The sequence below is a fragment of the Sceloporus occidentalis genome, unplaced genomic scaffold (assembly GCF_023333645.1).
Source record: "Sceloporus occidentalis isolate IW3139 unplaced genomic scaffold, rSceOcc1.0.p SCAF_3, whole genome shotgun sequence".
NCBI classification, from domain to species: Eukaryota; Metazoa; Chordata; class Lepidosauria; order Squamata; family Phrynosomatidae; genus Sceloporus; species Sceloporus occidentalis.
Window position 1 is genome coordinate 128643433 of NW_028316983.1, and position 25516 is coordinate 128668948.

Genomic DNA, 25516 nt, shown 5'->3' on the forward strand with positions numbered 1-25516 from the left:
AAACACCATTCTGCACATTTTCAGCGCCTTTAATTGATTTTGTTTACACTGTATTTGAATGTGAAATGGTGGAAGGGGAAGGAAGAGTGTCATGGCTTATTGACTGGATTATACAGAAGAGCATGACAGGAAGGATCCAGAGGAGTTCTTCTGAACAAGCTGGTCTCCAGGCTTAGGTTGTTCCTGTGGAGGAAAGGTTACCCAGATTTGCTGCTAAAATCTCCAATGTTTGTGCTGTGCAAAGCTGCCCCCATCACCACTCCATCCAAACTGCCTGCATATACTACGTTGAAGACCACATCAAAGTTCAGATCAAAATGTGTATGCAGCTGTTCTTTAGGGGCTAATGTGACTGTGAAAACTAGAGCACAGTCTGAGCCACCAGGTAGGAAAATGTCTGTCTGTGTGTCATTATTGCAGTGCAGAGGAAAGTGCCTTCCTCCTGAACTAAATGAGGCAGAACTCTGTTCAACAAGAGAAAATGGAACTGAAGTTCCTGGGCTGTAATAGTTCTTATTGCTCTAGGCAAAAAATGGAAACTGCCGAGCTAATCCTGTTTGGGTATAGCCTAAGGCCTAGCTGCCAGCCTAACATAGCTTTTAAGTTTCTTGTTTCCTAACCACAATGCAAATAACTTTAAAACTAGGCTGTCTACTACTAACACCTGTGTTCCAGATGCCAGAAGGGAGGGCAGAACTGAGATTTTTCCCTTTAACTGAATACTCACTTCACCCACATTGCCCCAGTTCTGTTTTCTCTTGCTTTTAGCATGAGTTGCATTTTAACTTGTAATGGCGCCTTCAGACAAGACCTGACTGGCATGCAGGAGAATTGTGCTGTTGCAGAAATGTACTGCCTGGAACAGGATGTAGTTTTCCCCTAAAAGGGCCCTAACCAACAACTGAATAATTCTGAGGCACTTCAGGGCTGGATAACCTAGAGTTGCCAGGGAAAGGTTATATTGGGGAGATGAGCAATGAGCTGAAATTATTTCACTTAGTCAGTTGCCTATGTCAGTGGCTGAGAGCTTCAGGTTATGAAACAAAAGTCTGGGATTCTTGAAAGCACCACATATTGAGTCTCATCATAGTGAAGAAGAGGATTTTGACTTGTTGAAGAAAGCTGATGGATCCTGACTTCCCAAACGATATGACTGTAAAATATGAGCCTTAGCAAAGCTTTCAAGAGAACAGGAAGGCTGTAATTTCCAGATGTGTGGGATGTTCCACAGCAAGGTTCTGTCCCTATGGATGGCTTTTCTTCTGCTGTTTGGATAACTACTGTAATGGGGATGAGGCTCTTGTCAAGTGCAATAGTCTTACTGGTTGAAGCAACACAGGCCACACCAGGTGCCATGTAGCTCTTCTTGACCAGGCCTGGCTTGATCTGATCTGGCTGTTTCATTCTTGCAACCCTGATGACAGGTCTGTTTGCAGCCTTGAATCAAGAGCAGCTGCAATCTGAAAGAGAAATGTGGGTACAGGAGAGAACAGGAATCATGACTAACGCCTGCAAAAACCAGCGTAGACATATTGCAGGCCAGTTTCTTGCTGTTGTGCTGATCTGTACACACCAGTACTGATACACTGTACACCTCACAAGCTGATATTCTGATTACTATCTTTATTGGCCAAAACATTCCCATCAAATATTGGACAAACTGCTAGCCAAAACACTGAAAAATGATGCACTAAATTTCCCATCATCCTTCACCATTCCCCAGCTGCCTAGGTCTGATGGGAACTGGAGTGCATCAACATCTGGATAGACACCTTTTATCCAGCCTGAGGTAAAGAAACATGTAGGGCACTAATTCCTCAAACAGCAGCAGCAGCCATGTGCACCATGCTGCCTTGAGAGCTTCAGGATACTGACAGTGCAATCTTACACATGTTTATTCAGGAACAAATCCAACCATGTTCCACAGGAATTACTCCCAGCCAGGCATAGTTAGGGCTGAAGCCTTATTCTGGTGTATTCTTTCTCCTACAATGGAATTCACATTCTCTCCTTTGCTTATACAAGTTAAAACACTCCTGCTGCACTCAATGGTGAGCTGAAACCACCAGCTGAAAATCAGTATCTCACTTTAGAGTACTAATGACAAGTTAACACACTGAGTGAAAGTTTGCTCAGCGCTGCTTTGAAGAGCAGGGACATGCTCCAGAAATACACAACAAATTGCCAAACTAGAAAAAAATGAAGTAGTTCTTACATCTGTATAAACTTTTATCGGATGTAAGTAGTTCTTACATCTGTATAAACTTTTATCTGTCCCCCACCACCATTAAGCTGAGAGTGGTTGTGTATAGAAACCCACACTCTCAATCCCTGATGTTGACAGCTTAGAGCATGTAACTTACGTCACACTGAGACTCCTGAGTCCTGCAGAACTAAGCTCTGGTCCTGGGGGAATGGAGGCAAGAAAAAATTGCAAATAAGGGGTTAGTTTGTATGAAGAAAAGCCCCCTGATAGCCATGCTATAAGGATTAAGACAAGCTTGTACAAAAGGTACTAACAGTCCTGGAATACATGTTAGGGCTACCTAGGACTGTACTGGCTAAGAGTAGGATTTGACCAATTATCTGGCACTACAAATAGATTAAGGGGGGTGTAGTTAGGCCATTTAAAGCAGGAGAGGAGCTCTGGTGCTTCAGAATGGTGGGCACAAGCACTGGAATAAGAGGTCTTGCAAGAATCTATGTTTTCCTTAACCAGGAAGCCCCAAAACATTTTTACAAGTAGTGATTGTTTAGTCCTTAAAGAAGTGGATGAGGGAGAGCTGCAACAATGAATTTAAGCCAGGAAGAATTTCTTGCCTAAGGACTATTTTATGTGTTGCAATATGAATGGCTCCTACTGACCCACACTGTGTACTCACTAAAATGTTTGAAGAACAAAATACCTTTTCCTCCCCCTTTCCCTGCCCCTGTATTGCATGTATACCAAAGAAACATATCTTTTATAAAGATATGTCAGGGTACTGCCCCTACCTTTAGTATTTTGTTGTCATTATTATTATTGTTGTGTGCCTTCAAGTCATTTCCAGCTTATGACAGCCCTATCATGGGATTTTCTTGGCAAGATTTGTTCAGAGGAGATTTGCCATTGCTTTCCCCTGAGGCTGAAAGCATGTGACTTGCCCAAGGTTACCCAGTGGGCTTCATGGCCAACTGGGAAATCGAACCCTGGTCTCCCAGAGGCTTAGTCCAACACTCAAACCATCACACCACAGTGGCTTTCTAAGCACCTTTAGCATACCTTACAAGATTTCGCAGATGAAAACACATGGGCAAGTAAAATCAGAGTTTGGCCAAGATGGCAAAAGATATAAATGAGGAAGAACACACAGGAGAGGCTTCATTTTGCCCAAACTTAATGGGGAGCACAAGATTCTACCCCACTCCTCTCCTCTTCCCCCTACTGAGTTAACACCACTGAATTAATTGAATGCAAACTGCTTCTGCACTATGAACTCAGTCTGTAGCAACTGAAGTAAGCAGAGGACAAAGGGAGCAAGTGAGATCGGGAGAGAAAAATCTGGACATTCTAAAAATAGCTGAAAAATGGAAGAAGAGAGGATGAATTGGGTATATCCCTGCCAAACTGGGACACTTGGAGGGTATGCCTTTAGGTATGCGAGATGGAATGTCTTAGGCACAGCTTGCGGGTAAGCTTAAAAGGCAGGAAACTGTCAATTACAGTTACTATATTTATACCACCATGGTGGTAACATTTGGATTTTTCTGCCTCAGCCACTAAAATAACAGCACTGAGTTTTGAAAATGACTATTCAAGCAGGTAGTGCATGCAGCATTTTCTCCTGCTCCACCTATACCTACCTATGCTGCATTTCCCTTCTCCACTAAACTACTTTCAAAACAAGGAAAGGTTGGCTATTTCATAACACCAGGTTATTCTGTAAGAACAAATATGAAGCAGTCCAGTTTAAACAATAATAATATACTTGATACTTAAGCACCCTATTTCAAGTAGTGTGCAATTATTCTACATTTTTGGCACTTCAAAGATAGACTTTAGATGCTTTGGCAGCCATCTTTGACAGCCTCGTTTTGTGCAGACATCTTAAATATAATCGCTCCTGTTTTTCAGATGGTTTCAGTTTGTTTGCTCATTGAAAACCTCAAGGTAGTTAACCAAAATGTTATTAAACCAGGTCTTTGCCTTTGCTAAGGTTTTTTTTCCTTGCTCCTTTCATCTACATTCATTTCCCTTCAGTCTTTACATCAGTGCACCCTCTGAGGGTCTGGGCTCCATTTTTTACTTCTCTTGGACCTTGGAGAGCTGAGCACCTGAGATACCTCTACCCAGAAAAAAGGTTTTGCCCCCTAGATAGCAAAACACAGCTTCAAAAACCTCTATTACTTCCAGTTTCTAAAAACTGCTTGGGAAGGAACTAAAATAGGCCTGGGGTAGGGGACAAAATTGAATTTGAAATTGTGCTCCCCAGAGGTAGTGAATTTTTTTCAGGGTGTGTGGGAGTTATTGAAAGGCTGGAGGTCTTGGCGAACTACATGTAGTTCAAATGCCACACTCGCTCTACCCCACCTTGAAGCAAAAACATGTCTGCCTTCAAATTTGTCTCATCAATATGTCACATCCTTTTAATAACATGGAAAACATCTTCCAAAGATGTATACAGTTATGCACTGGCTATTTATCTTCCTCCGCTATGGTGACAGACCTTGTAAAAATCATCCCACAGCCCATTCCATGCCCTCCAAGCTTTGCATCTACGTGGATATGAAACCAGGAGCAAAACATGATAAACCATTAAACGTGTTTGCACCTCAGTAGTGCTTTCCACTCTGAATCTATACCCCTCTAGTGCTTGGTGGACAAGAAGAGAAACAGAAAAATATTGCAAAATAAGGAAAGGAATGATATGACAGTATTTACCTGGAGTGCTATGCTGCTGGCATTATTGACCCCATATCCAGATATGTCTAGTCTGACTCCGGATCCTGTTTGAAGAACTTGATCCCTACTATTTTCTGATACTTCATTAGCTCCCCTTGGAATATCCTCTTCTTCAGTGGTACCAGATTTTTCATCTAGCCTCTTGATTTTCTCCAGGTCTTCTGACCAAGGTCTTCTGGGTCCTACAGAGCAGTTTGTCTCGGATGTACAGCTTTTTGCAGTACCTGGGAGGCCTGCCTGTTGCAATGAGCTAACCTTAGAACATTCTTTCCTCTCTGATCTATTCATTAAATCATCTGGATTTGTTGTCATATTTAAAAAATTATTCCCTTGAGTTGACTCATCTGCACGATCTTCTTTCAGTCCTTTTTGACTCTGTGAATCTGCCTGCTGAAATGTTTCTTGCTGAAGAGCATCCACCTGCATTATTCCATTCTGAGACCCCGCACACTGGGGTTTCTCATTGCTGCAGATCTCTTGGCCTGCATCCGTGAAGCTAAGGTTTTGCTTATTGTCAGAGAGAGATTCTTCTTGTGATTCATGGGAAGCAGGTTTCTTCCCAATGTGGGTGACATGGAATCTAGAACAGGAAAAATAAAAGCCAGGTCAGACAGCAGTGGGAAATTATTTTGAGAGGTCCCTTCATTTGGGTTGCTTTAGGAAGACTATTGAAGCTAAGATCCTGTAACCTAGAGGGTCAGCCAAGGGGCTGATGGGAAGTATCTGCCAAAGCAGAAAACAAAACAGAAAAGCACTTGGTTATTTTTATGTATATATTTTTACAAAGTGATGCCAATCTTCTTCTTGCTGATTCTCGAGGAGAGAATTATCAGCCACTTTCCCAGATGTTTTTCAATAGATTTGAAACCTGCATCAATGGAGATTAACACAGAGAGGCACTTACCATGGGTAAAAGGTTCCTTGAGCATCCCTGAAGCGCAAAGGTGTGATAGCACATTGCGCTTCTAAAACGTCATTGAGGTGTCCCGCTTCTCTCCCACTGCCAATCATTCGCGAAGCAGCCGTTTTTTGAATAACGGGATCTTCTGTTATTCAAAAAATGGCTGCTCCACGAACACTTCGTTGACAGGAGAGAAGCGGGATGCCTCGATGATGTTTTAGAAGCATGGCACACTATCACACCTTCACACTTCAGGAATACTCCAAGAACCTTTTGCCCATAGTAAGGCTCTGTGTGATAAGTTCCTTTGTCTTGGAATACTCCCAATGAAATAATGTGCTAGGGGAGCAGTTTAAACTTCAGAATGAGAACAGAAGGCTGGCACACAGGCCTGGAGCACTCCAGCCTCTCTACTACCTTCTGGTTCCTCACCCCTTCCCTGAAAACATGGAACACTTTGGGACAAAGCTTGAGGCCTGATAATGCTCTGTTCCTCATCCTCATCTCTTTAGCCTGTCCCCACAAATATTGGATGCTCCTGCATTTCTATCCACATACCACCAGTAATCTTTTAGCACTTGCCTCCATCAGCACAGATATACAAATACTGCTGTCCCTATGTTATGCCATATTTTCCTTCAAAATTTGATCTTCTGTTAGTATCATTCCACCAGCATGGCTTTCTAACCACTGCTCCTTCTTTCCTTTCCCCTTCCCACCTGCACCTTCAGGATGTATCTAATGCATGAGCAATCTTGCCAGCCCTGTTCTGGCCTTCCTAGTGTTGTTTTTTTTAAGCAGGCCAGCACATATGCAGTTATAAATCCTTTTGGTTGTACTAGGGACTGGGGCAGGTTGGAATACTCCTGAGCAAAATTATTTTCAGTCAGGAATGAAAGAATGCCAGAGGGTCAGGGGGGCATTTAGGCCTTCTGGTCCATTCTCATGCTGAATGGGAAGTGTTTAGTCCTTCACAACAGACAGGTGTCTTTAAAAAATCATATTTCTCAGAACATATTTTGGTTCTAAAAGTATTTCTCCACATATTTAAACCAATTATTTTAAAGTGTCAGTGAATATTTTACTGAAACTGAAAAGAAAAATTAAAAATGGCACTTGGCTAAAAAAACCTGTATGCAACAGAAATCAATTTTGAAGAAATGTATGGAAATTTGAGGGTTTTACATTTTGTGGAGCCACAAGACTTTAATTAAAAAGCATCATAATTAACTTTTGCTGGAATTACAAATCAAAACTGTTTGAAATAAAAATTGTTTAATTAACCAGCTTTGAGAAAAACAAAGCACTGCCTAGACAAACTGAGGCCCGATACAGACATCCAAAAGCACCGTCTTGGGGTCAATTTTAGGGATCTGGAGGGGGGGTGCAATCTTGCCGGTGCCCCACCCACACTGGCTGCCGCGTGCCCAAACAGCACTTGCAGGAAGTGGCAGTGTCAATACACACAAGCACCATTATGGTGCTCCAAAAAATGAAGCTGCTCTAGGTGACTTCTTTTTAGGGTGCATGTTGGTGCCACGCTGTGAGGTTGGCGCAGAGCCAACATGGGGCAAAAACGGGTGCCGTCCATTTGTATCTCCCCTGAGTTTTGACAACCTAAAGCCTTATCTACGTTATTGGCTTAAATCTGTTTAATAATACTGAAATCTGCTGAATTGCATTACCCAATATTCTCTTAATATAGTATGGTTTCTATGTCTTCAATTGTGTTTTTTTTTAAGGGTACTAGTAATGGGATGATTTTTGTTGTCTATTTATTGACAATGAATTGCTTGCAGAAATCAAGGAATTAAACCTCAACTTTATCGACTTCTTACTCCCCCACCCCATCAATAGACATCTACACTGCAGATGCCTATTACAGACATGCCTCTTTAGGTAGGCATTTGATTTATAAATGTTATTCAATGTTTTATCTGCTATATAAGTTTCTGTTATAATGATATTATTCTGTGATTTTACTGTATTTTTCAGCTTTTAATCATGTATAAGTCTAGAAATTTTAATCAAAAACCTGAGTTGACGTATCCATGGGTCAATATAGTACTGCACTTTAACTCTTATTTATATAAAAAGGAACCATCCCCTGGTGAAAAGCAAGAGAGTAATCTGTCCTGGAAGCACTGACTTCCCTCTATTTGCTCATAAATCCAGCTTTTAATATGAGCACAAACAGTGATATCTCCTGGAATTTTGTAAGTTCTTTGGCATTGTTGCTTCATCCTTTACATCCTTTGTTACATGGCCCTAAATTTTACCCTCGACTTACCCACAAATCATATCAAAATCCATAATTATGGCCCCAAAACCTGCCCTCGACTTATAATGAAGTCGACTTATAGTCGAGTATATACAGTATTGTTGGGTGCCTTGAGTAGCATGGCAGCACAAGAAGGGTGGAATATACTGTATTATGTGAATAAATAAAGCAAACACAATATCTCCTATAGCTCAATAAAAGGTATTATTTACATTCATCACTTATCACTAATAACTTTGCTCAGTGATGTGGGAGACTCACCTGCCAACAGAAAAAACAGTGGTCTCCCCAGGATGCATCTTGCCTTTGCCCTCTTTGGAGCGTCCCTGACGATGCAGCGAGTGCCTTTTTTTCTTACTGCAGTGAATGCAAGGTGCTTGAGTTGAGCCCAAGTGCACTGTGTGGTGATGGGGTAGTCCACCATCTTGGCTCCTTCGATGTGGACAGAGGCCACTAGAGAAAAAAAGAAAAGGACAATCATTGTCACAGCACTAGAACTTGGAACAACCAACCTAGTCCTTGAGATATACTCAGAGGCAATCCTCACAGCAGAAACTAATAAGCCACCGCACAAAGGGAGCCATACCAGGAGGTTGGGTCAGTCTTTCATCTCACAAGAAAGCTCTGGATGTCATTAATGGTGTTCTGAGAACACAGGACCAAATGCTTCCACAATGTTATGGTTCCTTGAACACAAAAGCCACCACATGAAGGTTCTCTGGCTCCCCCTCCACTCTGCTGAGGTGGATGGGACCCCTTGAGACCAATTCTTTATCTAAATAAAGCTTGCTGCTGCCACCACTTGATGAATTACCCTCTCCTTTCGCCTGCAGCAACACATCAGGACTTTGCTGGAGAATTTCACAAATACTTTCCCTCCTCAACTTAAGCAAGAACTAGCCAAGCTAAAGTCACATGAAAAAAGGAGTGCAAGATGCAGAGTACTTTAAAGAAAAGCTTTATTCCAACTAAGGACTTCTAGGGCAAAACGATATCACTACATGCAGGACGAACGTGTCCTACAGGTACTGAGAGAAAGTGTAAGTTACAGAGTACAGTCATTTTAGTCAAACCAATAAAACAAACCAAAAATCTAATGCCACTGACTAGAAGTACATGTTCCTAATCTTATTCACATATCAGATGGGATTTAGTTCTTGGTCTTTCTGGATTCCATTGTCCAGCTCCACTGGCTTCTTTGTGGTCTGCTTCAGGCAGGCAGATCCACAAAGGCAGATGCTCAAAAGGCAGAAGACAGACTCAAGCCTCATGTTGCATCCAAGCTTTTTAAAACCTCTCTCAGAAGCATCTCAAAGGGTCGGGCTTCTGCCCAACTTCTCATTTCATCTGACAGTTGGCATCTCATCACCTGTGATGTAACCCTCATTAAAATGTACCTCCCCCAACATTTAACCCTTTCTTATCTAGGAAGAAAGCTTGGATAAATGAAGGGACTCCCGTGTATCACATGTTGCAACAAATAATATCCTTGGGACTCAGTTTACCACATACTTATCCTACTGGTTCCCTAGATAATTAATGGGAGCTGTGCAAGAAATGAAGACAAGCCAGCAAGGGCTGTGGGAAGGAAGATTCCATTTTAATTTTCTGCCTCAGACACCAGCCACATCTTGAACTGCAAAAGATGCCAATGAGAATATAATTGAGGGCATTTGATCTAAGGTTTCCTTTTTACACAGAAAAAAGAGCTTTAGTCTTTTAAGCTCTTCCTCAGTGACATGTGGCCTCTAACCCTTTTATTCAGAATGAATGTGACTTGAAAGAGAAAAGAAGACATGAACAGACATTCCCAAAATGTGATTGGCACCAAAATGAACATGGAACCTCTCCTCACCTGGGCACAGGCACTGGCAGCTGAAGATCAGCATCACCTTCCCCCAGCATCTCTTTCAGGACTTCCACATTGGCTAACAAAGTGGGGGGAAAAACCAGAAGTGTGTCAAAGCAAGGCTCTCAAATGCTGTGGATTCCCCATAATGAAGCCAAGGTTAAGCCCACCTTCATTCTGAATGATACACTTCACTATCTTCTCTACAGTATCCTCATTCAGCTCTTCATCCTCATCTGAAAATAAAACATGTGGTAGTAAGTGGAACAACTTAGGCACTCTTATGACATCAGAACAGACTTCCCAGAGATATGGGGAAATACAGTAGGCCTTCCGTATCCACGGATTTGCCATCCACGGATTCCAGCATCCGCAGACAGCAAGCCCATGAGGGAGGGCAGAAGAGGAAGAGGAGGTGGTGATGGGGAAGAGAAGGAGAGAGGAGGAAGAGGAGGAGGAAGGATGGCCACAGCGGCCACAGTGGTGGGGGGGAAAGAGAAGGAGGGAGCAGGAAGAGGAGGCAGCCTCTGCCATGGTGAGAATGGTGAGGTGGGCTTCAGGCAGTCCGGGGAGGAGGGGCAAAGTCCCATTGTCCCCAATGGCTGTGCCACCATTGCAGACAATGGGGCTTGAGCTTCTGTGGATTTTGGTATACCCCTGCAGATAACAAGGGCTGACTGTAAAATGAGGAAAACTTAACTGCAAAAAAACACTGACATGGGAAGAACCTCTATCTAGCTGAACAAATAGCAATCTCCATGCCTCCAGAATGCAAGGGTTCCATTCAGGGAGTCTAGGGGAGGATAGTCACTCCTGCACCCATATTTTTTTCCTAAGGCGAGCCTATAGTTCGTGCTAACTCACCATTTTCATACGAGTGGCTCTCACTATAAACAATTAGATGAACCTATGTGATAATTCTACATGTCAAATAATATTTATTTATTTATTTGCCATCTTTCTCATGGAGTGAAACCCAAAGCACCTCACAAAAAGAATCAACTAAAGCCTAACAATAAAATTTTAAAGACAATTTAAAATAATCACATTAAAACAGTATAAAATCATTAAAAGGCATGCGAAAGTTAAAAATAAAGAACACACCTCATAAGAAGACTCCCTGTGATTACTCATTAAAAGTCTGCTTGAACAAAAAAGGTTGCTGCATGTCGGTAACAGGAGACTACAGAGAGGACCCACAGAGGGTGGGAGCAGCCACTGAGAAGGCTCCTTTGTATGTCTTTACTAGATGGGTCTGTGATGACCGTGGGTCTGAGAGAATGCTCTCCCCTGTAGATCCTACAACTCTGGCAGCTTCATATACGGAGATACAGCCTTTCGGATAGTCTGGACCTAAACCATATAGGGCTTTATAGATCATAACCAGCCGTTTGAATTGTTCCTGTAAACCTTCTGGTAGCCAGTGAAGCTGTTTTAACTAGAGACTTATATACTCTCTATGCTTTGAAATGGTGAGTGGATTATTGTTGGGAGACTCTTGTTTGGAGTCTTGGCTGTTGATCTGTGGAATACTTCAGGGATTTGTCCCCCATGTTATTCAACATCTACATGAAACCACTCAGAGAGATCATCCGGAGTTTTGAGGTATGGTGTCACCAGTAGGCTGATGACAACCTATTCTGTCTCACCTTCCCATTTGATTTCAAAAAAGGTGTCTCTGTACTGAACCAGTAGTGGGCTGGATTAAATTGAAACTTAATCCAGACAAGACAGAGGTGGTCCTGGTCAGTCAAAAGGCAGATAAGGGAATAGGAGCTCTGTCTGTGCTGGATGAGGTTAACTCCCCCTGAAATCTCAGGCTCGCAGCTTAGGTGGTCTCTAGGAATCAGCTCTAAACCTGGATGCCCAGGTTTTAGCAGTGGAGTGCATTTACACAGTTAAAACTAAAGTGCCATCCATGCCTGTTCTTTGGGACAGATCAGGCTATGGTGACACATGCCATTACTATTGTAATGCACTCTACATGGAGCTGTCTTTGGAAATGGTTTGGAAACTTCTGTGGGTCTAGAATGCTGCAGCCAGAAGGCTGACTGGTGCCTGTTAAAGAGAGCATATAACCCCATTATTCAAACAGCTTCACTGGCTACAAATTTGTTTCCAGGCACAACTCAAAGTGCTGGTCATGACCTATAAAGTTTAATATTAGGCCTGCCTTTACGCCTTCTTCTTTGTCTTAATATGTTTTTAACAATTTTATATTTTTAACTTGTTGTATTGGTGTAATGTTTTTAATTCTGTTTTTAAAGTTGTACTGTTTTTGAGCATCTTTTATGAGCTGCCTTGGGTCCAGTTTGGGAGACAGGTGGCATATAAGTAAAAAAATAAAATAAAATATTTTTTTAAAAAAATAAAGCCCTGGGCTTAAAAAAATGAGTGGCTATGAGTCTTACCTATAATGGCAACACTTTTTTAGTTACTGTGAGAAACAGAAAAGCTTGCTGAAGTTAACTGAAAACTATGCATTACAGTTCTTATTTGAAAATCTTTTAAATTTTGTGATGCTTTTCTAAGCCAGTTTGTATAGCTTGTCTAGAAGACACATCATGAAATCTTTAAACTTACTTTAATTCCCTACTGGAAAAAAATTCTGTAAAGTAGGTAATGTTGAAAGACTGTGAATTTTCTGTGATTGCTGAGGACTGATTTGTACATTAGTATTGGCCAGCATTTGAAAATTTTAAAAAAGAGAGACATTTACTAATTCATGCTATGTAGGCCTACTGAGAGAGAAGTCCCACTGAAGTCCATTAGTTCAAGCATAACATTTTGCAGGTTCTTATGACTGAGCTATCTACCAACTCCGATTTATTAGGTTATTTTAAGCCATGTGCAAATAAGATGTGGAACTGCAGAGCAGGCAGGAAAGCTAAATGCATTTTTGCTTTAATCTGGGAAGCTCAATTTAGCTTTGGGTCAATTTATCTTAAATGAGAAAAAGACTGCTAATGGCTACAATTCAGTTCAGTTTAACCTATGAATAATCTTCTACACTAAATAAATAAATACCTTCTACTGAATATGGAGAGATTTGTGAGCAGGCAGGGAACTGAAGTGCAAAGAAAGGTGAATATGACACTGAGCAAAACAAAAGCAGTCATGAAACTGAAAAGGGAGGGAGCTGCTGAGCGGGATGAGCTTCTGGCCCAGCTGAGCACTTGGCAGACTGCAGCAGCTCACACCCAATCACTTCATAGGTTGGAAGAGTAAAGTACCAATAAAGTCATATTTTTTCCAGGGGCATCCTAAAACGGCAGTATGAGGCACTTCCATTACTCAAATATATGGCCAGTGGCAGCTGATGGCTCCTATGCTAGCGGAGCAGAGAATCCACTCCAGTTTTTAATCCACTTTAAATCCACTTAGACTCCAAGCTGTTCCTGAATGGGTCCGGGATCTCAAATTCTTTAAAGTGCCTTTAAAGCTAGCCAAAACCTGGAAAGGACTCACAACCTCAATGACATGCGAGCCACCAACCGCCACATGAGGTGTGAGGGTATTTTTGATACAGCATTATTAAGGTCCTCCTTACCCAACTGCTCTTGGCTTCTGAAGTTCAGAGACTGCTTTGGATCTCAACAGAACTGATCATCACATTGGCTTTGCACCTTGTGAGAGGACAGAAAGTCTGTGGCATAGCCAAGATTCCTGCTCTCCTTGTTACTTACCATCCTCCATTGGGGTCAGCGATTCCTTGTTGTCACATTCAAGCTCATCGCGGAAAGTCCGGCAGCGGTAGCCTTTCTTCTTCAGGACGTGGCAAATGAGGAGTCCCACCAGGCCCATGGCAAAGAAGACCAGGACCAGCAGGACCAGCATATACAAGCTGTGCTCATGGTGGTCCTCATCTTCATCCTTAGTGCCGTTCTGCTCTGACATTCGGACCTAGGAGAGAAGTGAGACAGCTCAGAGGTCTCAGAGATTTGCAAACTCTATTGAGACTTGCATGGAGCCCCTGAGAGTCCAATAAGTAATTGTAAAGGATGTTGGAGGGTCTGCAGTAGGCCTTTCTCCCTTTTCTCCCTATCTGAGAGGGAACCACATCTGGGAACCACATTCTGCCTTCACTCATCCAAACCTGGACTCCTACTTGTCCCATGGTGCAGGTTCTTCTTTGTGTTTTTGGGTTCACCCACCTCTGCCATTACCTTGACCGCCATCTTTCCCAAAGGCCCTGCCTGGGGAGCAGCAGTCTGCTTCTGCTGAGGAGTCTCTCTGCTTACCTCTCTTCGGGGAGCTTTAACACAGACCCCACAAAAGGCAGGGTGACAAGACATCCTTCTTTTCCAGGACCTGTCCTCCAGTGCAACCTTCTGTCCAGGAGGGACTCCAAAACGTCCACCATTTTAAGAATGAAGTGTTCTTTATATGAGTAGTTTTTTGTGGGGTTTTCGGGCCCTGTGGCCATGTTCTAGAAGAGTTTGTTTCGCCAGCATCTGTGGGTGGCATCTTCAGAGAATGCTGGCATGGACGTGAGTGGGATACATGTGTGTGTGTGTGTGTGTGTGTATACACCCTCATTCCTCTATATTTGTGGCTTTGATATTTGAGGATTTGATTATTCACAGATTTGATTAATATGTTCCCTCTAGGAATATCTAGGTCCTCCAATGCAAATCTATGGTCAACCTTAACTAAAAGTTGTACTGAAAGACCTAGAGATTCCTAAAGAGAATACTCCACTAGGCATTTGTTGCTCCTCCAGCGCAGTTCTATGGTCAATGTCTGTCGGACGTTGACCACAGAGTTGCACTGTAAGTAAGTAAGTAAGTAAGTTTATTTGTGTAGCATTTGCCATTACAAAAAGAAAGCAATCCGTCAAAACAAGTATAACATCCATACATTGTAAAAATCCATAAAAAGCATAAAAAATAAAAAAAATAAAAATAAAACACATCAAATACATTATAAAATAATACATTGCTTACGAAGTTAAAATCATCTTTAAAACAGAATATCGCAGAGAAAGGCAAAGACAAAAATGAGGGCTCAGATAAATCTAGACAGGCATAAAAGCAGATACACTGAGACTACATACGGTTGAATTACAGAGCTGGGAATATTCAGGGATAGTAGAGATTCAGATCTATCCTGTAACCCAACCATCATCTTTACAGTGCTTCCTCCTTATGATTGATGCTTTAAAAGCAAAACAGGCTACCTTTTCAGAGATACATGTTTTGGTGTCCCCTAGTAACAAAACGATTAAATGTGAATCAGAGTCATAGTTGTTTGATACCAATCCTAATTCTTTGTATAGGGCATTTCTTATGTCTTTATAAATTGGACACACCAAGAGGTAATGAGATAGGTCTTCAACAGTGTTGGAACCACATGGGCAAACTCTTTCTTCCCACATGGTCCTTTGGTAACGCCCTTGCACCACATCTGTGGCCATAGACTGACAGCGTAGGGCTGTGAAGACACGTCTCTGTTTGAAGCTAGTTATATTATTTAAGTATTGTGGGTAGCTTGTTTGGAAAAGGAGTTTGGCTTACCAAGGAGCACATTTTGATAGGCCAACAGAGGTACAATCTAACTGAAAGCCTTGTTGCACCGGAGGACCTAGAGATCCCTAGAGAGGTGTCATCTCAGGTTAAAAACATGGCGTTGTTGTTATTTGTGGTTTTTCCATATTCACGGGGGTCTTGTGCCCCTAACGCTAGCGAATATGGAGGGACAAATGCGTGTGTGCATGTGTATATATACATACACATACTGTGTGACCCTAGTTTGGGAGGAATGATTTCATGTTAATCTGTGTATTGTTTTGTTGACACAGGGACGGAGCCAGGATTTTGGGAAGGGGGGTCCAGACTAAGTGCCACCATTATAATGGGGCTTGGGTGCGGCGGCGCAGCAGCACACACCATTCATTTTTCTAATGGAAGGGAGGGATCCGGACCCCAAGGACCCCCCCCCCCTTGACTAAGTCCCTGGTTGACAGACAGAACAAATCTCTACTCCCAACCCAGGGTCAAACAATATATATATATATATATATATATATATATACACACACACACACACACACACACACCCCACTCACTCCCGTGCCAGCATTCTCCAAAGATGCCAGCCGCAGATGCCGGCGAAACATCAGGAATAAAGTCTTCTAGAACATGGCCACAGAGCCCGAAACACCCCCCCCCCCACAAAAAAAAACACCTATGGGTGCCAGTCGTGAAAGCCTCCGACTTCTTGATAGGAGTGTTTTGGGTTGTTATTTGGCCGTGCCCTCCATTTTCACCTCCACTTTGCGGAGCCTTACGTCCTCCTTTGGGGTAGGGGCCCCTGCTCACTTTGGAGAAAGGTGCCCTTTGCCTCTCTCTGGCTCTCTCCTCAAGGGCAAAAGGGCAGGAGCTCTCCAAGGGCACCCTGAGGCAGAGATGCTTTCCCCCAGGAGAGGAGCATCCTCTCTGCTTCCCTTTTGGGAGGACTCTGAGGAGAAAGGCACCAGAGGTCTTCCAAGGTGCCTTCCCAAGAGAGAGGGGCCCTGAGGAGGAGGGCTGTCTGGCTCTCCCTTCTTCCTGCCTTGGCCAAGGACACTGCCTCTCTGCCGCAGCGCATCCTTCCTTCCTTGTCCAAGGCAGCAGGGCTGCTGGCTGCCTCCCTTCTTCTCCCTCCTTACCTGCCTCCTTTGCTGACCTTCCCAGGCTCCTCCTTTGCATGGACAGGCTCCCCTCCTGCCTCACTGGGACCCCGAGCTCTCCCCAGCCATCCAGCTCTGCTGCCTCCGCCTCTTCCTCCTCTTCTCCCACCTTTGGACCAAAAGGAGGAGGAGGAGGAGGAGGAGGAGGGGAGGACCAGCCCCCCTCCCAGCCCTGCCCCTGTCGCCTAGCAACCAGGGATGCAGGTACCACTCAGATGAGCATCCTTTCCCCAAAGCAAGCAGAAGGAGGGAAGGAGGATGGTTAGGGGCAGGAGCATCTCCCAAGACATACAACTGAGCACAAAAGTCAGAATCCTAGAGTTGGAAGAGACCACAAGGGCCATCCAGTCCAACCCCCTTCTGCCATGCAGGAACTCTCAATCCAAGCATCCCCAACAGATAACCATCCAGCCTCTGCTTAAAGACCTCCAAGGAAGGAGACTCTGAGAGAGTGCATTCCACTGTCGAACAGCCCTTACTGTCAGGAGGTTCCTCCTAATGTTGAGGTGGAATCTCTTTTCCTGGAGCTTGCATCCATTGTTCCAGGTCCTGTTCTCTGGAGCAGCAGAAAACAAGCTTGCTCCCTCCTCAATGTGACACCCCTTGAAGTATTTAAACAGGGCTATCATATCACCTCTTAGCCTTCTCTTCTCCAGGCTAAACATCCCCAGCTCCCTGAGTCGTTCCTCATAGGGCATGGTTTCCAGACCCTTCACCATTTTAGTCGCCCTCTTTTGGACACGCTCCAGTTTCTCATACAAGCCACACAGTATTCCTTATTACCATTTATGGATGTGAGAGCTGGACAGTTAAGAAAGATTTGTTTGTTTATTTTATTTTATTTTATTTTTATCCTGCCTTTCTCCCAAAGTGAGACCCAAGATGCTAGGAGAAAAATCAACTCATTTGAGATAGGGTGCTGGAGGACAGTGCGGAGGATCCCATGAACAGCCAAAACAGATCAAGCCAGAAATCTCCCTGGAAGCCAAGATGACCAAACTTTGAACACATCATGAGAAGGCATGAATCGCTGGGGAAAGCAATAATTCTAGGAAAGGCAGGGGGAGGTGGAAAGAGAGGGAGGCCACTTGCTAGATGGATGGGCTCTGTTAATAAAGAGACCATGAATATGAGTTTGCAGGAGCTGGGTAGAGCAGTAGAGGACAGTGGGGGCTGGAGATGTCACATCAGAAGGGTTGGCATGGGTCAAGATCTACACAAAGGAAGTTAACAACAACAACACGCACCCCCTCTCTACTTCCTACCAGACACATCCTCCTTTTCCAGGGCCTGCCCTACATTTCAATTTTCTGTCCAGGAGGTATTCCAAAATGCCCCTCCAGTTTTGAGCAGGCTTTACATTTCCAGGAGGGCTTTTCTGAGGTCATACAGTCATACAGTCTGTTTATCGCACAAAGGAGATCCGGAGTCTGTCCCACGAACGTCCCGGAAAAATGACGCGAAACCATTTCACACGATGTCGCACCAAACCCACCATTAAAGCGGTCAGAAAGAAGCATTGACGCAGATCTTTTTATTTTCGGGGTTTCGGTGATACCGCATGTCCGATATCACTTTATTTGCGCGATTGTGTGTGACAATCATTCATACAACTACTTGCCATTTTCGCTGTATTTGCAGGATGCTTTAAATGCGTTTTAATCTCTCTTTAATGCTGAAATTAGCCCCAATGGTTAGACAGACAGACAGACAGACAGACAGACAGACAGACAGATACCTCAAAGGCCATCCAGTCCAACCTGATTCTGCCATGCAGGAACTCACAATCAAAGCACATGGCCATTCAGCCTCTGTTTAAAACACCTCCAAATAAGAAGACTCCAAGGCTGCATATTCCACTGTTGAAGAGCTCCTACTGTCAGGAGGTTCCTCCTAATGTTGAGCTGAAATCTCTTTTCCTGTAGCTTGCATCCATTGTTCTGTGTCCTCTTCTCTACAGCAGCAGAAAACAAGCTTGCTCCATCCTCAGTATGAGCCCCCTTCAAATACTTAAAAACAGGGCTTTCCTATCACCTCTTAACCTTCTCTTCTTCAGGCTAACCCTACCCAGCTCATAGGGCATAGTTTCCAGGTCCTACATGCGAATGCCCTTGTGTGGTGCCTAGTTGTCCTCCTGGGGTTAGGACATCTGGTCACCCTGCACCCAGAAAGGGAGAAAGGGAGAAAAGCCTATTGCAGACCTCCAACATCCCTTAAAATTACTTACTGGACTCTGTGCCCCCTTTGAGGGGCTCCGTGAAAGTCTTGATAGAGCGTGCAAATCACTTTTCAGTTCCTTCTTTTTCAGGTCTAGCTCCACTGAGTGTGGAGCTGGACTGCTTTAGATTGCAAATGAATGGACAAAGGCCATTTTCTGTAAGAAAATAAGATCTTGCTCCCTAAGAAATAAACATGTCAAGCAGAAACGTTCTTTCATCTTCTTCCTGATATGCCTGCTTTGCACATGAAGAGAATTTATTTGTGAACAAGAACATGCAGTCTGGAGTGGGACAACCCAGATACAAGCCCAGACCTCAATTTGAGGCTGTGAACATAGAAGAGAAATGTCTTCTCATCAGCATAAGTGGGATTCCCCACATGTATGCATGTTATTCCCCTTGGGAGGAATTAGTTTCCAACACAATCACTTTTTAATAGTCCCCTTCATATTTTACTCACATCAAGGAAGTCCATACTTTGAAGGGGGTAGCATGGCTTTCCTGTGGTATCCTACCTGCATAAAATTCCTAGGTAATGGGATTTTTTCCAGTTCCAGTGCCAGCCTACACATGTAGACCTTTATGCACATGGGCATAGTTGTCAAGGTAGGAGTAGTGGCACAGCTCTACTATACCTTTCAGTGTGTGGGCCCCATTTGCAATTAATACAAAATAAGTACAGTCATCCCTCCATTTTTGCGGATTTGATATTTGCGGATTTGATTATTCACGGATTTCATTAATATGTTCTCTCTAGGTCCTCCAGTGCAACTCTGTGGTCAACTTTAACTAAAAGTTGCACTGAAAGACCATTTGTAGCTACTCCAGTGCCATTCTGTGGTCAGTGTATGTTGGACATTGACCACAGAGTTGCACTGGAGGACCTAGAGATTCCTAGAGAGGTGTCCTTCAGGTAAAAACATGGTATTTTTGTTATTTGCAGTTTTTCCATATTTACGGGAGTCTTGTTCCCCTAACCCTAGCAAATATGGAGGGACAACTGTATATGAATGTAACTGGCCTGGGTACTAGAATGAGAGGAACTTAAATGCCCCCCTCCCTAGACTAGGCTAAGCGAGGCTGAGCTCTCTCTAAAATGATCTGGAAAACTGGAACACCAAAACTCCTATGTCCTATGATTCCGTTTTTTCCCAGGCATTTTCAATCAGAAATGTACTAAATGATCAAGCACTAAGAAATATCAAGACATCTAATGTCGCTGAGCCCAGTGCATCAGTGAAGCAACTTGTAGGTGATACAGAGGGCCCTTAGTACCTGCTGGGGTTTGGCTCCAGGACCGCCTGGTAGGTACCAAAATCTGTGGATGCTCAGGTCCAATGGCAAAATAAAATGGTGTCCTTTACATAAAATGGCAAAAACAAAGTTTGCTTTTTGGATATTTGTTAAAATATTTTCAAGCTGTGGATGCAGCTTCCCTGATATGAAGGGCCAGTCCTAGAACATAGTTACCAAGGGTCCTGTGGAACATGTGAATGCACAAAAGACTGCAACTGTTGTTATATCCACATTGCACAACGATAGCAGTTAGATCCACTTCAGCCCTGGCTCTAACCTATAAAATCCAGAGACATGTACTTTGGTCAAGTCCTCATCCAGCATGGTACAGGTACACCGCAGTTACTAAAGTAGATGTGTTCTTGGGCATTACTTTTTTAACAGAAAATTTGGTACAGGTTGAGTCTCCCTCATCCAAAGTGTTTGGGACCACAGGTATTTTTGATTTTTTAAAAATTATTTTGGAATACCTATATTTGCATATAATGACATAATGAGATATCTTGGAGATTACACCCAAGCCTAAACATGACATTCATTTATGTTTCATATACACCTTATACACATAGCCTGGAGGTAACATTATACAATATTTTTAATGATAATAATTTTGTGCATGAAACAAAATGTGTGTACATTGAACCAACAAAAAGCAAAAGTGTCATTATCTCAACCATCCATGAAGAAAGTTTTGATTTATGGGATATTTTGGAATATGGGATAAAGGAGACTCAAATTGTACCAGAACACCAGTAACATGGAAAGAACAGAAATAACTTTCTGCACTACCAGAAAGAAGAGGAATTCAACATTTCAGAAATGCTTTATTCAAAAATAGCAATATGCACAGGTGAGAGAGCCAGGTCTGGCAAGTCCTGCATAAATAATAAAAATAATAAAACATTTCGAACCTCCAGTGGGTGCTTCTTCCACTTATGATGTCTATTTTGGTGGACAAAATTCTAGACTGATGATTTTTAACATGCTGGGGAGAGCTGGTGAGGCAGGTGTATCTGCTCTCCCCTCTTCTCTCTGTCTGCTCCTCATGCAAACTCAGTAGGGGATTCTAGAAGCAGCTGCTGTTTACCTTTACCTTTACAAGCAGGCACACACAACTACAGTAGGATTGGCTGGAATAGATTCCTATTCTTTCCCAGCTCAAACTTTATTGTATTGCTTACTACAACATTGTGTTTTGCCAATCCCCTTAACCATCTTACCGATGATGTTTTTAAAAAATCATCCAGGTAGACTGAGGACAAGAAAGAGGATGGGTCTGGATTCCTATACAAAGACTGGTCAGAGGTTTTGTTAACTGAGGCTCGCCTGTATAGTGCTTTGAAAGATGGAGTAAGACTCCAGGAAAGCAGAGTTCGAATCTTAATTCAACCACTGAAATCCACTAGCTGACCTTTAGCCATTCATACATTGTGAGCCTTAAGGAAAGGTAAATGACATGCCTCCTCTGAATAAATCTTGCCAGGAAAACCCAGGTATAGGTCTGCAATAAATTGAACTTGACTTGAAAATACATAACAACAAACAGCAACAGGTTCTTGTAATGCTCTATTGGCTTCTCCTGAATTACAAAAGGACAGTTCTCTGGAAAAGAATTCTAAGCACCAAACAAGAAATTCCAAGATTCTACAGGAAATAGCAATGGCAATTAAGGTATAGACTGCTAGAAATAATAATAATAATAATAATAATAGGATTTATTTATATGCCGTCCAATCACTGGGAATCCAGGCAGCTTACAACAGAAGGAATAATAGACGGTTATGTATAATATGGATACACAGCAGGTTGTATTAATATTAGCTCTGGTATAACAGTTGCTTGTCATATTGGTACCACGGGAATTTCTGCATCAACTACAAAAATGTCCATGTCTTCTTGACAGTTACTTGCTAAATAGTTAAAAGAAATGGAACCCTAGCCCATGTGAATATGAGTCTTACTTATGGTAAATTGCATGCATATGTGAAAATTTATAAATAATTGCTAGAATTTATATTTTAGAGAAGGTGAGCCAATTAGACTCTCACTTGTGTGAGGCCAAATACCTTTCCAAGAAATTTACAAATCACTCCATAATATCCAAATCTTTTCCATTAATTTATCAGTTATTCCTGATTAATTTCATGCCCAGGGAGAAATAAGTTTCTCTCCCATCACCACCATCTATTACTCATCATTTCATAGTCATGCACCCCAACCATATTCAGTTCAATTCAGTATATAACTATTCTTTTTGTATAGTGGGAGGCTGGGGAGATTTCTTTTTCTTTTTAAACTTGGTTAAGCAAGAGACAGGCAGGTGGCTGAGCTGCTGGTGCTTTTTCTTAATTCTGCATACTGAGAACTAAAAAAGTCTGTATATCTGAGAAGGGAAACAATGTCATTTCCGTTTCCTTTCCAGGGGCTTTCCAGAGAACACTGTTGCACCGGTTGCATGCTTCCCTTTGCTTCAGTAAGCGCTGATTAATTCACTGAAATTAGTTCAGTGAGCATACACACAACTGGGGTTTAATAATAATAATAATAATAATAATAATAATTTTTATTTCTATCTTAATAATAATTAATAATTTGTTTTATTTATATACCGCTATTCCAAAGATCATAGCGGTGAACAGCGAGTAAGCTAATTAGCAAGTAAGCTAATTTGCCCCCAACAGTCTGGGTACTCATTTTAGCGACCTCGGAAGGATGCAAGCCTGAGTCGAGCTTGGGCCCTTTTGCTGGTCTTGAACTCGCAACCTTGTGGTTTCGAGTGAATGGCTGCAGTACAGGCATTTAACCACTGCGCCACCAGGGCTCCATCTTCCCGCCTCTCCCAATAGATCGAAGTGGGATCACAGCAAGTTTAAAATTACAATTACAATATTGCAGCATTAGTTACTGCACCATTAAAAATCACAGTTAAAAGAATAAAAACAAGAACATAAAAACATATTTACTATTACTACTACTTCACACATGATCTCATATTATTATTAATCTTGGGTTCTTTAACTGATGTGTTCTCCTTCCTCTCATTCTACTTTTCAGCTTCCCCCAGATCAACTTGGTACCTAATTCTTTACAAATTTATGTATTTCATTGGCTCCCCCTCCCCTTGGTATTTCCTTCATTTAGTAGAGACTGGTGTAATATTCGAATGGGTTTCTTATCTAAGTGGACTAATTATCTTACGCTTTAGTCCTATTCAGTCACCTGCTACAAGTATTGACAGGTCAAGTAGCAGGAGAAGTGAGGCCATACACACATTCGTTCTGCCTCAGCATCCTCATCCTCACAAGATGCAGTTATGTAGAGGATTCTAAATTAGTCTAGTTCTTTGCAAATTGTGTATTTCATTGGCTTTTACGTCACTATTGATATATGTCTTTATATTTCTTTTTCCTCCTCCAATATTAGATATGGATGACAGACGTGCATAGTGGCAACTGTGTTTGCTTATTTCTTAAATATGTACTAACGTATGGACAACGACTCCAGATGCCTGGTCTGAATCCCCATTAGCCATGGAAACCCACTGGGTGACATTGGGCAAGTCACACTCTCTCAGCCTCAGAAGAAGTCTCTGGACAAGACTTACCAAGAAAACCTCATGATTGGTTTGCTTTAAGTCAGAAGTGACTTGAAGGCACAAAACAGCATAAACAAATGCTTTGCTTCAGCAGTATAGGTAACTGGCTTTGTAGTATTTTGTAGTTGGTGTTATCCCAATCCTAGTTGCTGCTTTGCTTCCTAGTCTGTCCCTACTAGGTGGAGTCAAACAGATGAGGAGGAAGCAAGTACTGTACCACAGCCATACTTTCTGAGCCCCCTCTTACCCAACAGTTTTTCTTCTCTTGAGACAATGGCAATTTATTTGTTGATTATTATTGTTATTTATATCTTTCAAAAATGGGCTTCCAAGTAAGATCAATTAAAATACATTAATAAACTCTCAAAAACATAAAACGTAAGTCATCAGACCCTTTCCCACAGGACAGTTGGTGGGATCCAGACCAGGCGCTGGTGTGTCTTTATCTTCCTTCCTTCCTTCCTGGAATCCTTCCCATACAGGGGCAATTTGTTATTGTTTGCAGGGAGAACAGTGAAACTGGAATAGACCCTGAAGTTATCTTTGGCCACTTCCCATTTTACCTGCCTCCCTTGTTAGTTACCTTGCTTCTTGCCAGGCTAATTTCTTTCAGTGTATCTCAGGGAAGCTCCCAGACTGGATGAGCAACCAGAAAGTCAACCCGCTCAGGTCATATGCTTCAGTGGGCATCACAGATTTCCATGTGTCACTCTTGTGATGCATGCTGGCATTATCCCTGCTGGCAGTTGTTTTAGTAAGCAGGGAAAGTGGTGTATGAGTGGTAGAGCGCTATTGGTGCCAAGCAGTCAGACTGCCTTAAGCTAGTAGGTCTACTAACTTCAGTTGTGCTGGAAGATGCTTCTTCATTGTCAGTGATGGAATAAAACCAATTGTCACTGTCTATCCCTTTTTAATATGAGGTCATATTAATTGATACCTCAGGGCCTTTTCACTCTACACCATTATAGTACTATGATTCTACTTTATCTGACATGGCAACATCCTATAGAATCCTGGGAATGTTCTGTAAAATGAGAATGAAACAAACAGGGTGCAACACCACTGGAATAACATCACTCTATAATTACTATTTGTAATAGGCGGAAATAAATTACATTTACATCATATTTTTTATCCCACTAGCCCTGAGAATAATCTAGAATTTGTTGGTCCAGTCTGCTCTCACCCAAAGAAGCAACTCAGTTAACGTTTTCTAAGGTCAGTTTTAAACTAATGCATGTTTATCCAATCATGGCCTTATAAAAATAATCAAAACGAATATCCATCTCAAAGAAAATTTTACAAATTCAAAGGTTTGTTAGTATTTTACATTATTGCAGTTTGTTCTAATAAACAAGGATAAACAAGATTTCAACAAGAAAATTAGAATTGTTATAGGAAATGTATATGTATTTCTTACCTCCCTTCCTAGCAGGGGAAAGACATTGATCACTTCCATGGCGCAGTTGGCTTTCAGAAAGTGCGTTGACTTTATCTCACTCTTGCACCTTGAAGATGTGACACACCACATTGCACAAAGTCTGAACAGCCAGCAGCTCGAGTGAAGAAGTTAAACAGAAATTTTCGTATGTAGTTTAAGCCTATATAGAGTTTGACACGTCCAAGTCCATTGAAATCAGTGCATCAACATATGCATGCTTAATTCAGCAAAAGATTCGCAAATTTGATTTCACACAAATATGTTCTTATTTCTTGTCTGTTAGCATCCAATGAAGAAATTACATTTTAAGCAGAAATGTTTG

At 42.3% G+C, this 25516-nt stretch overlaps 1 protein-coding gene across 4 annotated transcripts; it reads right to left on the reverse strand.

Moving 5' to 3' along the window:
• Window positions 1-8: 8 nt before the first annotated feature.
• LOC149316754 (uncharacterized) lies at window positions 9-25232 on the reverse strand. Of its 4 annotated transcripts, XM_089516176.1 has the most exons (8): window positions 25174-25232; window positions 13660-13876; window positions 10144-10209; window positions 9980-10052; window positions 8386-8577; window positions 4922-5522; window positions 2364-2406; window positions 9-1460 (listed from the first exon to the last, which is right to left on the reverse strand). In XM_089516176.1, exons 1-7 carry the CDS (start codon window positions 25210-25212, stop codon window positions 2365-2367), a joined length of 1230 nt encoding a protein of 409 aa, XP_089372302.1. In that variant the 5' UTR covers window positions 25213-25232; the 3' UTR covers window positions 9-1460; window position 2364. The 4 variants fall into 4 exon arrangements, with proteins under 4 accessions (XP_089372302.1, XP_089372300.1, XP_089372301.1 ...); XM_089516174.1 differs by lacking the exon at window positions 2364-2406; XM_089516175.1 differs by lacking the exons at window positions 2364-2406; window positions 25174-25232 and adding an exon at window positions 16627-16748.
• Between the last annotated feature and the right edge of the window lie 284 nt (window positions 25233-25516).

Bases quoted from the DNA above. Each gene is read 5' to 3' on its own strand.
- LOC149316754 (XM_089516174.1), bottom strand. From the start codon at position 25,212: ATGGAAGTGATCAATGTCTTTCCCCTGCTAGGAAGGGAG. The intron at 10,210-13,659 runs GTAAGTAACAAG...TTTTATTTTCAG, and splicing joins GCTGACCCCAATGGAGGATG to ATGAGGATGAAGAGCTGAAT. The intron at 5,523-8,385 runs GTGAGTCTCCCA...TTCCTGTTCTAG, and splicing joins ACTGTTTTTTCTGTTGGCAG to ATTCCATGTCACCCACATTG.